General features: G+C 45.5%; 2 protein-coding genes across 7 annotated transcripts in view; one reads left to right on the top strand and one right to left on the bottom strand.

The window, feature by feature from the left end:
- The window catches only part of KIAA0040 (KIAA0040 ortholog), a 68,248-nt gene that overhangs the window by 52,795 nt on the left and 883 nt on the right, over positions 1 to 14,570 (top strand). For 2 of the 4 annotated variants that reach the window (XM_077157075.1, XM_077157074.1), the window contains exons 4-5: positions 3,416 to 3,524; positions 4,046 to 4,133. The gene's annotated coding sequence lies outside the window, so the exon portion shown is untranslated. Of the gene's footprint in view, positions 1 to 3,415; positions 3,525 to 4,045; positions 7,426 to 14,570 lie in introns of those variants that run through there. The other 2 variants (XM_077157078.1, XM_077157077.1) reach the window with 1 other exon arrangement.
- TNN (tenascin N) overlaps positions 3,661 to 14,570 on the bottom strand; it is a 90,609-nt gene continuing 79,699 nt past the window's right edge. For all 3 annotated transcript variants that reach the window (XM_077157073.1, XM_077157071.1, XM_077157072.1), the window contains 3 exons: positions 14,120 to 14,287; positions 6,117 to 6,280; positions 3,661 to 4,565 (listed from right to left, as the gene is read on the bottom strand). In XM_077157073.1, the coding sequence (XP_077013188.1) occupies positions 4,425 to 4,565; positions 6,117 to 6,280; positions 14,120 to 14,287 (473 nt within the window). In that variant the 3' untranslated portion in view covers positions 3,661 to 4,424. The remainder of the gene's footprint in view (positions 4,566 to 6,116; positions 6,281 to 14,119; positions 14,288 to 14,570) is intronic.

The raw sequence follows: 14,570 nt of genomic DNA, 5'->3' as shown, positions 1-14,570 counted from the left end.
ATCCCACTGTCTTCTAGCCTCCATGGTTTCTGCTGAGAAATCTACACATAGTCTTATTGGGTTTCCCTTGTGTGTGATGGATTGTTTTTCTCTTGCTGCTTTCAAGATCCTCTCTTTCTCTTTGACCTCTGACATTCTAACTAGTAAGTGTCTTGGAGAACACCTATTTGGGTCTAATCTCTTTGGGGTGCGCTGCACTTCTTGGATCTGTAATTTTAGGTCTTTCATAAGAGTTGGGAAATTTTCAGTGAAAATTTCTTCCATTAGTTTTTCTCCTCCTTTTCCCTTCTCTTCTCCTTCTGGGACACCCAAAACACGTATATTTGTGTGGTTCATATTGTCCTTGAGTTCCCTGATACTCTGTTCAAATTTTTCCATTCTTTTCCCGATAGTTTCTGTTTGTTTTTGGAATTCAGATGTTCCATCCTCCAAATCACTAATTCTATCTTCTGTCTCTTTGAATCTATCATTGTAGGTATCCATTGTTTTTTCTATCTTTTCTACTTTGTCCTTCACTTCCGTAAGTTCTGTGATTTGTTTTTTCAGTTTTTCTATTTCTTCTTTATGTTCAGCCCATGTCTTCTTCATGTCCTCCCTCAATTTATCGATTTCGTTTTTGAAGAGGTTTTCCATTTCTGTTCGTATATTTAGCATTAGTTGTCTCAGCTCCTGTATCTCATTTGAACTATTGGTTTGTTCCTTTGACTGGGCCATATTTTCAATTATTTGAGCGTGATCCGTTATCTTCTGTTGGCGTCTGCGCATTTAGACAGATTTCCCTGGGTATTGGATCCAAAAGTTTGGAAGATTTTTCTGTGAAATCTCTGGGTTCTGTTTTTCTTATCCTGCCCAGTAGGTGGCGCTCGTGGCACACGTTTGTACCAGTAAAAGGTGCTGTGGGACCTTAAACTTTGGAAAACTCTCGCCATCCGGGGGGGTTCGCTAGCCGAAGCGGCTTGAGCCGGCCCGGGGTCCGAACGCAGGGATACTTGCTGGTCGCCGCAGCCCGGGAAAGAGCCCGTCTGAATTTCCTAGTCGGCCCTGGGCGACAAGCATGGCGGGAGGGCGCCAGCGGCAGCGGCCCGCCCGAGAGAGTGCACGTTCCCCGGGAGTCATGGGTTTGGAAGGGGCCTCCGCCACCCGTCACTGTTCTCCGCGGCCTGGGATTTCCGATCCAATTCTCTCAGTTGGTCCGGGGGGCTGCGCGTGTGTGGGCGCCAGCTGCCTTGGTTTCAGGGGACCGCCTCTCCAATTCTCCCAGCCGGCCCGGGAAGGGGGAAGGGAGTAACTCCGGCTGCTTGCTGCCCCGCCCGGTGAGGCCCGCGCGCCTCGGCGATCTCACCCGAGCTGCTTCTCTCAGCCAGCCAGCCGTTCCAGGATGGGGTACGCTGTCTTTTTTATCTCTGTTGTGGCTTGGGGCGCTTTCTGTATCGTTTCTACTCCCCTAGTAGCTGTCCTGGAGAAGAAACTAAGATCCGCGCATCTTACTAAGCCGCCATCTTCCAGGAAGTCTCAAATTTCATACTCTTAACAGCAGTTTATTCATTAACTTAATAATTATTATATATTAGACTCAAGGTTCCCAGGCGTACTCCTCCATCTTGACTGCACCGGCGCGAGCGATCAAGCTTTAGTATTTCAGGGTCTGAATTTTTTAAGGCGTTTTCTCCCTCTCTACAAAGCTCTAGTATTTTAGGATCTGAAGGGGAAGTTTTTATGGCCTCATTGATTAAGTGCCAATAATTGAAGGTTGTAACTGGTACCTTTTCCAGCCCGAAAATTTTATAATAGTCCTTTAAGCAATCTCCTACTCTCGATCAGCATTTTTGGTCTATGGTCCCGTCAGCAGGGAACCATGGACAGGTTTGATAGACAAACTGAAAGAAATTTCTAAGGTCCTTTTTCTTAACTCTCGCTCCTCGCGTCTTGAGGGTTTCTTTTAATTGTCTCACGTAAAGCTCATGTGTACTAGATTCCTGTCCCATAGTGAATTTTTTAAATGAAAATGAAAGTGACTTACTGTGTGATCCTTCGCTCTTCTCTTCGTTCGTCCGTCGGCGCGAGGCAGTGTCGCTGGGGCTGCGTTCACAGGCGAGTTACCTCTGTGGCAGTCCGGGGTTATGGGAGGGCCCTCCTCATTTTTCGGCGTGTGACGCTTCTATCTCTCAGCTAGCGGTTGAGCCCCACGCTGGGCGCCAATTGTCCCGACCTGCAGGACAGTCAATGGGGTCCGCCACCTGCTGAGGGAAGAATGGCTATGGGACAGAGAGACGCAAGAAGGACAGCAAGACAGGATTCTGATCAAGCTGCAAATTTTATTAAGCAAGCCGGGTGTATATATACCGACTTGGGGAGGGAAGTAGGGTTTGTGGAGCATTATGATAGGAGGGAGTTCGTGCCGGCGGGAAGGGTTGGTTAGATGATTGGTGGGGAGTTCGTGCCGGCGGGAACCTATTTCCGTGAAGAACCTTGTTGTACTATATAGATGCCATTGCATCAGCCGGGGTGGCCATGTTGGCTCAATCGCCATCTTAGGTTAGCCTCTGGTCCCCAACATATCTCCTCCTCAAGGGGAAGTTTGTAGGTCCCCCTTTAAAAAAAAAAAACACTGTTCCTCACCTCCACAGTTGGTCACCACCCTCCATCCCTTCATCCTGCTATCTTCCACGGCACTAATGACTCCCAGAAATTATATGTATTTTTTGTCGTTGGTTGTCAGTTTCCACCTCTAGAATATAAGACCAGGACAGGAATCTCGTCCTGTTTAGTGCTGAGAATAGAAGCTGACACCTAATAGAGCCTAATCAATATGTGTTGAATGAATGAGCAAATGAATGAAAGCACACACATTCCATTAATACAAGGGCCACCTCTGTTTCCCCAGTGCTTAGCACACTGCCTGGTACAGAGCAGGCAGACACTTAATAAATTCTTTTTGAATCACTGAATGATATGCAAGTACATTTCGTAATGATCACTGATACCGTGCTTCGTTCAGATCACTGGTTTCCAGACCTAAGGAGCTATGGCTGTGCTCAGTGTGTGTGTGTGTGTGAGACTGAGAGAGAGACTATTTCGGGAATATGGCTTGGCATTCACCCAGAGGTTAAAAGCAGGAGAAATCAGGGCTATACCTACACACCCCAGCCCTGGAAGCAGACAGCAGCCTTTAGGCTACTTACCTCCCTCTGCATTCACTTCTGCCTTCCAAGCAACATTATTTGCCATCACAAAAGTCAGACCACAGCCACCCAAATTCCATTGTAATGGACAAATTGTACCTTGCTTGCACTTGGATGAAATTTAGAGTTCAAGTGTACTTATGTGGGGAAAATAACACAAGGCAGTATTTGTGTGTGTGTGTGTGTGTGTGTGTGTTTTAATCAAGTGGTTTATTTTTTTTTTTCTTGAATAGGAATTTAAGTCACTGGATTTGCTACAGAAAACCTTCCAAAATGACAGGAAAATAAGCAAACAGGATCTGACATTGCCAAGTCTCCATTCAAATAGGAATTCTCAGAGAGGTGGGCAAGTTCAGTGGGGTCTGGGGTCCGACAGACTGGGAAGCAGAGGGGGCGGGGGACTGTGGGTCTACCAGGCATGAAGGGGAGTCACAGAAGAGTCTTTGGGAGGTGCCAATTATCAAAAGAGTCAAATGACTTAGAGTTGAAATGAGTGAGAATTTATTCACAACATATGCAGATCTATGAAAGTGATTATGCAAATGGCTGGAAAGGGGGCACTTAAAAATAGCAATAACGTAGAAGCTTTGGTTTCTTAGCATGCTGGATACTAGTCAGAATTTAGCTAAATGCAAATCCATCTTGGCCCCTTCTTGTTGTTATTCTTTGTCATAGCACCAGCAATTGAAGGAAAGGGGGAGAGCGACACTTTTTCCTCAAAACCCAGTGGGAATAGGAGATAATGGCATCAGGCCACCTCAGCCCTGACTCCCTGGTAACCAGAACCCCTCTTTGGTGCTTCTTTCTAGAGAAAATAATGTGCATTATCAAAGTTTTTTGTTTTACTTTGTTTTGTTTTCTAGAGCTTTCGAATTGGTGAAGTGCTGGAGGATTCATTTCTTGATTTTTGCCCCGATCCAATATATTTGCTACTGGAAACGTGCTAGTCCAGTACAGTGCCATCTCCCCCACCCACAATGTACGACTAGTGCTATTTTCAGTATAGATAACACCACATGGGCAAAACTGCAGGTGACAGGGCAGAAAGCTCGATGACACGAGCTTGGGGCCAGGCTTTGAACTACTGAGGTCCTGCGGGTCATCAGCGCTCTTGGGAACTAGAGGCCAGGAGCATCCCTCAAACTGCCATCAGCTGGTCACCGCTGCCCACCCCCCATCCCAGCTTTCACAGTCCCACCCAGAGCCGGTCTTGTCTCCCGCGACGATGGCACCACCGGGCCTTCAGAATGCCCTTGCCTTCCCCCCTAGCGCCCGCTTCTTTCTTCCCAGAACATGCCCACTGCTGTAGCCATGAGGGCGGATTTTCAACTCCACAAATGGAATGGAGAATTCGTGTCCTTTCCACGGCTCCCAGTTCACCCCCTATACACAGATGGAAAAAAAAACAACAAGCCAACATCAGAAGCGTCATTCAGGAGGAGAGTGGGGTGGGTTATGCTACGAGGGAATGCATCTTTGTCAGTGAAACCACCCTTTCGGCTCAGGGGACAGAGACAAGTGATGGCTCGGGGAGTTCTGCTAAGGAGGCAAAGGCTGAATCTCAAACTCTCTGCCCCCTGCTGGGCAGCCGGGGTAAGGCAGGCTGGTGGCTCCAAAGCCCACCAAGTGGGGGCAGGAGGGGGTGAGCCCAGGCAGGGAGCATGGGGGCGGGCCAGACTTGATCAACTTCTCTCTGCCTCACTCTTGCTCTTTCAAAAAAAACAGAAGGCAAAAATAAGCATATTAATTGGCCAATTGTGTAAAATCTTTTTCAATTTAAACTGTTTCGATATTAGCTCTGGGGTAACAAATAGCCTGCTGAAGACTAAATTTCATTTTATGTCTTTTGACTGGTGAGCGCAATAATATTTAATTCACTTAATAACCTTGCAACCTGGCCAATAAAGAGCCCAAGTGACCAATTTTATGTATTTTAATTTGTGAGGTAAATAATAAACAAGAAGCTAAATGCCTTGCAGACTGTGAAAAGCACATTAACCAGATGAATGTCTTTTATTAGCAAATATGGGGATGGTTTAGGGCATGCTGGCTGCTCATTTCAAATATCTGATCTCTGATCACAGGCTTCCCACGTCAGCCCACATGCTGCCACCGTGATTCAGGGGCGCGCCCTCCTTCATCTCCCTGGGGGGAAATTCCTCCTTCTTCCCTTTGAAAAATCACATAAGGATCCCGTAGTCCCTCAGCCTCAGCAGGGCCAAAGTAATCAAAATGTGTGTGTACTTCAGATGGGCTGATATTCACAGAAATATTCGTCTAAGGGGAGTTCTGGGGAGAAGGGGCTTCCTGAGGGCTAGGACCAAGACCCAGAATGGGGGCTCCGAGGGTTCATTGGGGGGAGTAGGTTAATGATGAGCAGCCAGGATGATGTATGCGGATCGTGGAGGTTTGAGAAATCATTGGTAGGACAGTTGCAGAGCAAGGGAGAGGAAAGGAGCCCTGGTGGACACTCAGCCCTGGCGTGCACACAGGTGAAATGGAGAGAATGCCTTAGCCCAAGGCACTGGGCAGGATGTGGGTGGCTTTGGGTAAACTAGGTCCAAGGATGAGTCTGATGTAAGTCAGAAAAGGCTGTATTTTCTGTCATCAAAGGTCTTAAGAGAATTAGAACTAGACAGGTTTATGGAACGTCTGCGTATGCACCAGCAAAGTGAGATGGTGGGTCTTGATACAGCAGCAGCAGCCTGAGCTCCCACTGATATGCCTCTAAGTACACGCCAGCTAGGTGGGAAAACCAAGGAAAAGGCACGCAGGGAAGGCCCCGACCTCAAGACTGCCCAGTGTGGACTGAAACTCTCCAGCCCTGATTGGAGGCATTGGGAGGAGAACAGCAAAACTAGCCTGGAGAAGTCCCTTCGGGAGCTCCATGCAGGTAGAGGCTGAGACATAAAAAGATGTTCCCCTGTCACTTACCTCACTGTGCTTGGTCTCCCCATATCGGCCATTGGGGTTGGTCAAGTGGCAGTTCTTGTACCACCAGCCACCATGATGTGTCAAGGCACAGTTGCTGAGGGCAATATCATTGTCTCTGTCAAAAGTTGTAAACTTCCACCCATTGTGGTAACTGAGAGCATCCCCTGAGGGAGAGAAGAGATGGACAAGAGAACCAACATTAAGCCCTGGATGGGGTGTGGTCATGCTCTGGCCCAAAAGAAGGCCTGGCAGGTAAATTCTAGACATGAAATGTCCAGAGTTCAGCCAGCTATGCTAGTTATGTCAACCCTTCTACTCAAAACGACCACTGTGAGAATATGACATTGAGCAGTTTTTCTTTCTGGGGCTGCCACTAAACTTCAGGTCTGTTTCTCCAACATTTTCACCTGGAAACTTCACAGTCATGTCAAATACCCCAATCCAAATCCAAGCTCATCAACTCCCCCCAAACCACCCGACCACTCTCCAAACAAGCTAACCACCATCCCACCCTCCCCGTCTCTGCTGATGGTACCACCTTCTCCCAGCCATGCAGACCTGAAACCCCCGAGTCATGTCTGATGAATCCGCTGCACCTCTATCAAGCCCTTCCTTCTGTAAATCACCCACATCCACCTCTTCCTGTCTATCCCCATGGGCTGAAACCCTAGGCCCGGTTCTCATCTCTTTGGGCCTGAATGAACACAACAGACTTCTCTCTGGCTTCTTGGCTGCCAGCCCCTCTGAAACTAAGTATTCATTTTCATCAGCTCACCCCCAACATCCTCCTTCTCACCACGTGGAGATAAATTACTCATCCTGGCTTTACAAGTCTGTAACTTGACTGACCCTATGCACAATCTCATTTCCTACCGTCAAGGCACCTCCTCTTGTGGAGTAGACAGCTGCCCCTTCCATGCCTCTGCTCACTGGGTTTCTCTCTGTCCTTCACTGATCCAAATCTTAACCATCTCTCCAAGCCTGGCTCAAGCCCATGCCTGAAGAAGCTTCCTCTGGCCTCCAGCCTGCACAGATCTTCCCATACAGCCTCCTTACACATATGCACATTTCACCAAACTCTCAGAACCCTTCAGGGGACACAGGCAATTCAGGGCTTGGTTATATTCCATCTGGAAATGTGCTCTGGTTATTTTAACTTACATTTATCCTATTTCCCCATCTTATTTGTCATCATATTATAAGTTTACCTTTTTAGTGAGCTCGAAAAAGGCAATAAGGACACATAGCAATGACAAGCTTAACCAGGTTCTGTTCTTACAATAAAATCACTTAAATTTGCATCAAATCTTTGTTTATGCAAAGTTTATTGATCATCTTCACATATATATTCTCTTTTGATCCTCACAACCAACCTGCAAGGTGGGTAGGGCAGGCCTTCGTCCCAGGAGGAAACAAATTCACAAAGATTAGATTCTGGAGACTTTTCCTGATCCCAGGACCCACAAAAGACAGAGGCAGGACTTATATCTTGGTCCTCAAATTCCAAGTTCAGTGTTCTTTCTGAGTCACCAATTCTCCTGTGACTTCCTTTTTTTTTTTAACATGGGCAGGCACCGGGAATCAAACCCAGGTCTCCGGCATGGCAGATAAGAACTCTGCCTGCTGAGCCACCAGGGCCCACCCTGACTTCCTTTTTTCAACAGAGGGCTTCAACCACGCTAGCAAAGGTGAGGCCTCCCTAACAATCCGCAGCAACCGTCCTCAGAGTGCGGTGCCCGGTCCAGCGGCATCAGCCTCCTGTGCGAACTCGTTAGAAATGCAAATTCCCAGGCCCCAGAGAATGTAGGTCTGTAGGCTCTTGACCTAGAGAAGCAGAAACTCTGGAGTAAGACCCCACAATCTGTGCTTTTTTTTTTTTAATTAGAGAAATTGTAGATTTACAGAAAAGTCATGCAGAAAATAAAGAGTTCCCATATACCCCCCTATTATTAACATCTAGCATTAGGGTGATACATTTGCCACAAGTGATGAAAGAACATTATTTTAGTTGTTACTATTAACTATAGTCCATGCTTTACATTAGGGTTTACTGTTTGTGTTATTCAGTCCTATGGGTTTGGCTTTTGGTTTTTGTTTTGTTTTTTGTTTTTTTGGTAAATTTTTATTATAGTAACATGTATACAACCTAATATTTCCCCCTTTGACTGTATTAAAAACTTTATATATATTATTCCACTTGTCTAACAACCTCTCCAGATGATTGTGATGCAAGGTAATATTAGAGGACCTCTGGCCTCTTCCTTCATTCACTTATTTATTCAGGGAACACTTACCGAACGCCTGCCATGGACCAACACTGTGGTTAGCTCTGGCAATACAAAAATGAAGAGGTCCTTGCCCCCAAGAGCTTATCTGGGGCTGGGCGGGCAGCAGATGCAGATACATAAAGAGTTGATGATACCTTGTGGGAAGGGAAGGTTCTAATTTGCCCTCTGACTCTCAGAGCTCCAGTGGAGGATTCATTATGCCCAACCCAGAAAAAGCAGGAGAAGCAAGAAATGGGCAATTTAGGCCACACCCACACAGACAGCAAAACAACTTGGTCCCCTCTCATTTTCTCCAATCAAAGGAAGGTAAATCACTTTATTCACATACATTTCCTCCTCCAGAGTGCCTGCTGACAGCTAACTACAGGTTGAAGGAGCACACAACAGCTCCCCTGAGTAACAACACTCAAGCAGTGAGCACAGCTCACCTAACTTGCATATGAAGCTTCCCAGAGCTGTTTTCTAGGAGTTTATAAAGAGGCTATTTCATAAAGATCTGTCTGTGGTTATCTAACCTTGGACAGTGGGGTCAAGAAAGGTGAATCAGGTTTTGGCATGAATGCGGGAGGTTTTTTCTCCCCCATAGATGGATTTTCTACCCTCTAGAAACTGAAGCCTTACTAATGTTCAGAGTGAGGATAGTGAATATACTCATAAATCAAAAAATAACGTGGCTGTGGTCATCAGGCCCCAACTGAGAGATTGGACTGATTACATTTATCTCCCTAAGTGAGATAAAATAGTTGAGCTGATGCTGGTCAGACTATTTCCCTTTTGAGTTTTAGGAGAAAACCTTTATCAGAGATAAGTGCCTCACTCCTGGTCTATTGGCTTTGGGTGGGAGTCTGGTTTTCTCAGATGGGGAGTTGGGGGTATTGAGGACAGGCCAGTAAAACAGCAGAACCCAACCCTAGGGTAGGGACACTGAGCTGGTCACCAACCATCTCATCAAAACGTCACTCTGAGAGCTGTGCTCTTCCCTAAGCTCACCCTGGGGAAGGAAAGACAAGAGCCCTGGCAGCTGAGCCATCACAATAAAAAGAAGCCATTAACATCACATCACCTGAAAGTCACCCACAGGCAAAGGATCACGTATCTGGACGCTGGATGTCTTCTACCCTGAGAGCAGATGAGAAGCCTGATTTATGCCATTTCTATGGTTACCTTTTGTCCATGTACCCAATAATTTTTTTTTTCTCTCTCTTTCTTTTTATGTGCCAGTGTTAAGGAATCCCCTGCAGTATTTCCCAACAGAAAGTCACTGGCTTTGGGGGACAGGATAATCCTTCACTTAGGACAGCTGATTTCTATAGCCCCAGCCCAGTGAATGCGGTCCAGTGGGGTTCCCCAGTCACATTCTCACAGGCACCCGGGGTTGTAGTGTCCCCGGTTGAGCACCACTGAGTCCCAACAAGTGGGACTTGAAATCAGCTGTCAATGATTGGTTAGCCCACAGAAGTCATTCCGCTCCAATGCCCATTCATGAAAGTGTGTTTATGTTTTCATAATAACCTCTGAACGATGAATGGCCTCTGAAGTTACAGTTCATAAAAATACATTCCAGAACTCAGAATCAAAAACTACATTGCCACACTATTACCTCACTAGAGTTTCCTTCACGGAGAGAGAATGCGCTTTCAGGCATGACCTCAGTGGAAGTCGGAAACTGAGGGCCCACAAGGACAGTCTGGGCAGGGGAGAAGTTTTAAACCATATGTTTCTCCCAGGGTCGTACATTTTTCCGGGCTGTAATAGAGTTAGAAGCAAAGAAGCATCTGGCATTTCCTCCAAAAGCTAAACACAGAATTGCCATATGACACGGCAACTCCACTTCTAGGTTTATATCCAAAAGAATTAAAAACAGGGACGCAGAGAGATGCCTGTACATCAATGTTCATAGCAGCATTATTCACAAGACCCACCCCCATGCCCACTGATGGATGAATGGATCAACAAAATGTGGTATATTTATACAATGGAATATTACTCAGCCATAAAGAAGAAGGAAGTTGTGATACAAGCTGCAGCATGGCTGTACCTTGAAGACATCACATTTGGCGAAATAGGCCAGACACAAAAAAGACAAACATTGGATGATTCCACTTATATGAGATATCTAGAATAGGGAAATTCCTAGACACAGAAAGTAGAATAGGGTTTTCAGAGGATGGAGAAGGGGGTAGAAGGAATCAGTGATCAATGAGTGTAGAGTTTCTGTTTTGGTAATGGATGGTGGTGACAGTCGTACAACATTGTACATGCAATTAACACCACTGAATTGTAACACTTAAAAATGGTTAAAATGACAAATTTTATGTTATTTACATGTTACTACAACAAAATTATTTTAAAAATAAACTGATAAAATATATGTGCTGGTTTGAAAGGATGTATGCCCCCTAGAAAAGACATGTTTTAATCAAAATCCCATTTCATAAAGGTAGAATAATCCCTATTCAATACTGTATGTTTGAAACTGTAATGAGATCATCTCCCTGGATGATGTGATTTAGTCAAGAGTAGTTGTTAAACTGGATTAGGTGATGACATGTCTCCACTCACTTGGGTGGGTCTTGATTGGTTTATTGGAGTCCTATAAAAAAGGAAACATTTTAGAGAAAGAGATTCAGAGAGAGCAGAGAATGCTGCAGCACCACGGAGCAGAGTCCACCAGCCAGCGACCTTGAAGATAAAGAAGGAAAACGCCTCCTGGGGAGCTTCATGAAACCAGAAGCCAGGAGAGAAAGTTAACAGATGATGCCATGTTCACCATGTGCCCTTCCAGCTGAGAGAGAAGCCCTGACTGTGTTTGCCATGTGCCTTCTCACTGAGAGAGAAACCCTGAACTTCATTGGCCTTTTGAACCAAGGTATCCTTCCCTGGATGGATGCCTTAGATTGGACATTTCTATAGGCTTGTTTTAATTGGGACAATTTCTCGACCTTAGAACTGTAAACTAGCAACTCATTAAATTCCCCCTTTTAAAAGCCATTCTGATTCTGGTATATTGCATTCCGGCAGCTAGCAAACTAGAACAATATATTCAAGAAAAAACTGGAGAGAGCTGGCACGTACACACAGAGATAACAAAATGCTCATATTCTATTTGAATGCCATGTCTCTAAACATTGCCTCATCATCTAGAACACGAGTAGCCAGAAGCTCCCTAAATTTCAAAAATTCAGGGAAAATGAACCTCTGCCAACCCTGCCTTTGCCATTGTAATTCAGAATTTAAAAGCAGGAACGATGGTCCACGTGGGAAGACAAGATCGCTGTCTACATGCTGTGTGGTTTGAGTTTTCCCAGGCCTCCTACTAAAAACCACAACCTCCACTGACCTACATTATTGGCCTGAGCAACCTCAGAGCAGCGAGAATCCCCAGACCACAGGACCTGAAAGCAGGATCACCTTAAGTCATGAATACATTGACTTCTTTCACCCGGTTTCACGTTTACCAGATTATCTTAAGGCCTTCAAAAAAGATCAAGTTTACTGGTAGAGGAGAAGTGAATGAGCAGGCTGGGAGACCATCTGGGAAGACAGGCCTGAGTGCGGCCCCCCAACCAGGAGGCCAGAGAGGGCACTGGGTACTGGGGAGAGAGGCGGTGCGGTGGCAAAGGGAAATGCCTCAACTTCATAACCTCGTCAGAGGAAGGTCCCATGAATGAAGCGTCCAAAGGCTGGGACTCTACCCTGGAAAGCAAGACCGAGGGTAACTGAGCACTGCAGTCAAGAAGAGTGAATGGGTTATCTGGGACAAAAGGGATGACCAGACGTGCTCCATGTCCACAAGGTCTCAGAAGGAGGCTCAAGGCATCTACAGGAGACTGGAACGCATGCACCTCATCACACCAAAGGGTTGCGAGATCCTGGAACAAGCTGTCGGGAATGTAGTCTGATCTTATTTAGAGATAGGAATAAAATAAATAAATAAATAGAGTGGGCAGAGTGCTCGGTCCCATAAAATGGCATCTGTAGATAATACCTCCCCCCCCCCCCCAATTCAGTTAATATCTTTAGGATCATATGAATAGCTATCTCTGTTTCCCAGTTGTATTTTAACTGTCTTTCTCCTGTGCCTGAACTTCTGTGTTTTATGTTACACTTTGAGTGGATGTAGGTCAGTATAAAAGCCAATCTGCTGCTAGCCAATGGAGAACCAGGACCACTGATGAGAGAAGCGGCAGAATCTAAAGTAGTACAGGCTTTTCCACTGCTGAGCCTGTTTTTTTTCAAGGATTGTTTTTTTAACCCCCGCAACAATTATTTGCACTCTTGTTCTCACCCAACCCCTCCTCAGAATCCTGAAACAGCTCTCCCATGTCTACTCCTCCTCCTTTTTGTCTTTGCCTCCTACGATGTCTCCATGTCGCCAAACTCACCATTTCACTGATCCCTCTAGAAATTGTTTGGGTGTCAGAGACTATTCTCTAAGAGTGAAAACATCCAGAAAATTACATATCAAAGTCCTGCTAAAAATTTCATTCTTTTTAGCTTACCCAACTCTGTGCCAGGTTCTGTGGAGAGATTATAAGATCTCAGAGATTTTTTGCACTGGCTGTTAGCCACTTGAGATCACTGCCCCAGACACACTGAAGTACCTGCTGATGGGGTCGTCTGCCGTTAGGGTACTTGAGTGGATGATGTTGAGAGAGCTTGCAAGGCTTCAGCAGTGCACCCCATTCTCCTGGCCTCTGCACAGTGCTTGCTTGTCCATCGATCTCCCCAGGCCTGAAGTATATCTTCCTTTCCTCCTATCTACATTCTACCCTCGTTCAGACCCAACTCCCACACGCTGCCCTGCAGAAGCTTCCTTCAGTCGCTCCAGTTCTCAGCAAAGACACCTTCTATACACTCCTGTAGCTCTTTACTTTCCTAACTACTTGATTCTCTGCAAAATTTATCTCATATTGTTACTCATCTATTTACATGTGAGGCTAAGGGGAAAAAAGACCACGTTTTATATGGTTGGTATACTTGTGCTTATAACCCATTCCAACATAGTTTTATCAAAGTCAAAAGCATGCAAAAGTCAAGCAATCTATGTTAGGATTGTTAGGGTTTAAAAACTATGAAATAAGCTTAAAATATAGTATTAAAACACTAACCACACTTCCCTCTTACCATATTCAATGGCATAATTCCAACATTTCAGTCACGTAGGTTAATTTTGTACTTTATTTTTACAACTGAACACACCATCAACTGACTTAAATCCAGCAAACACCTAATGGAGGCTAACGAGTGCCCATACTCAACTCAACTGCTAGTCTCTGTGTTGTTGCAAATGTATTAAGTTAACGAGACTACACTTCTTCTCACTTGAATCAACACCTTCATTCTGCTCTTTGTTTAAGGCAGAATGCCAAAAGTGTTTAAATAATAACACAAACTCTGCTGTGCAGACAAAGAAGGCAGCTGTGCTGCTAAAGCTTAGTGGGAGTTGGCAGGCACCATGAAACAGCTCATAACATGGGTTTATCAGGTAATGTGCAACAGCCTGAATTTGGAGAGTTCCGGGAGGGAGAAGCACCAATGTACAAGGTACAAAATTCTGGTCTTATGATATTCAAGGACTGCCTTAACTACTTTGTCCACCCCAGCTCCCTGCAGAGAGTAGGGACTTGATTGTCAAGGAGAACAATGTTCTACCCTTCAGATCCTTGGCAAACCAATCCTTAACCACAGACAGCAAAAGACATTTTTTCTTACCTGCTGTGCCTCTGTATTTCCCAACTGTTAGCTTATACCGCTCCTTGCTGGAGGCCACTTGGAATAAATCATACACAGCATAGGCAGATTCATTGGCAGTCTGTAAATCCACTCTCACCTCATACCGGGTAGGAGTGCCGGTGGTGAGATTGTGTAGCTTGTCAAGTCCTAAAAATAAGGAATGGGATCTCAGTAACCGATCAACTGGTGGATGTGAGTGCACACCATTTGCATCTGAGACTTTCAAGACCAAAAGTCTCCTTAGCCTTTCATCACCTCTACTAATGAGGTGCCTTCCCAATACCTCTTTTGAGAGTGGGCTCATTTTCTCATCCTATTATTTCTTTGGCACAGTCATGCTAATGTGTATGGAAACCATACACATTGTGTCCCATGGAAGGGGGTACTGGAGAGTAATCAAGAGATAAACCTGCCTCCTTGACTCCATCCC

This window comes from Tamandua tetradactyla, chromosome 4 (assembly GCF_023851605.1).
Source record: "Tamandua tetradactyla isolate mTamTet1 chromosome 4, mTamTet1.pri, whole genome shotgun sequence".
NCBI lineage: Eukaryota > Metazoa > Chordata > Mammalia > Pilosa > Myrmecophagidae > Tamandua > Tamandua tetradactyla.
This window is presented reverse-complemented; position numbering and strand designations above follow the sequence as displayed.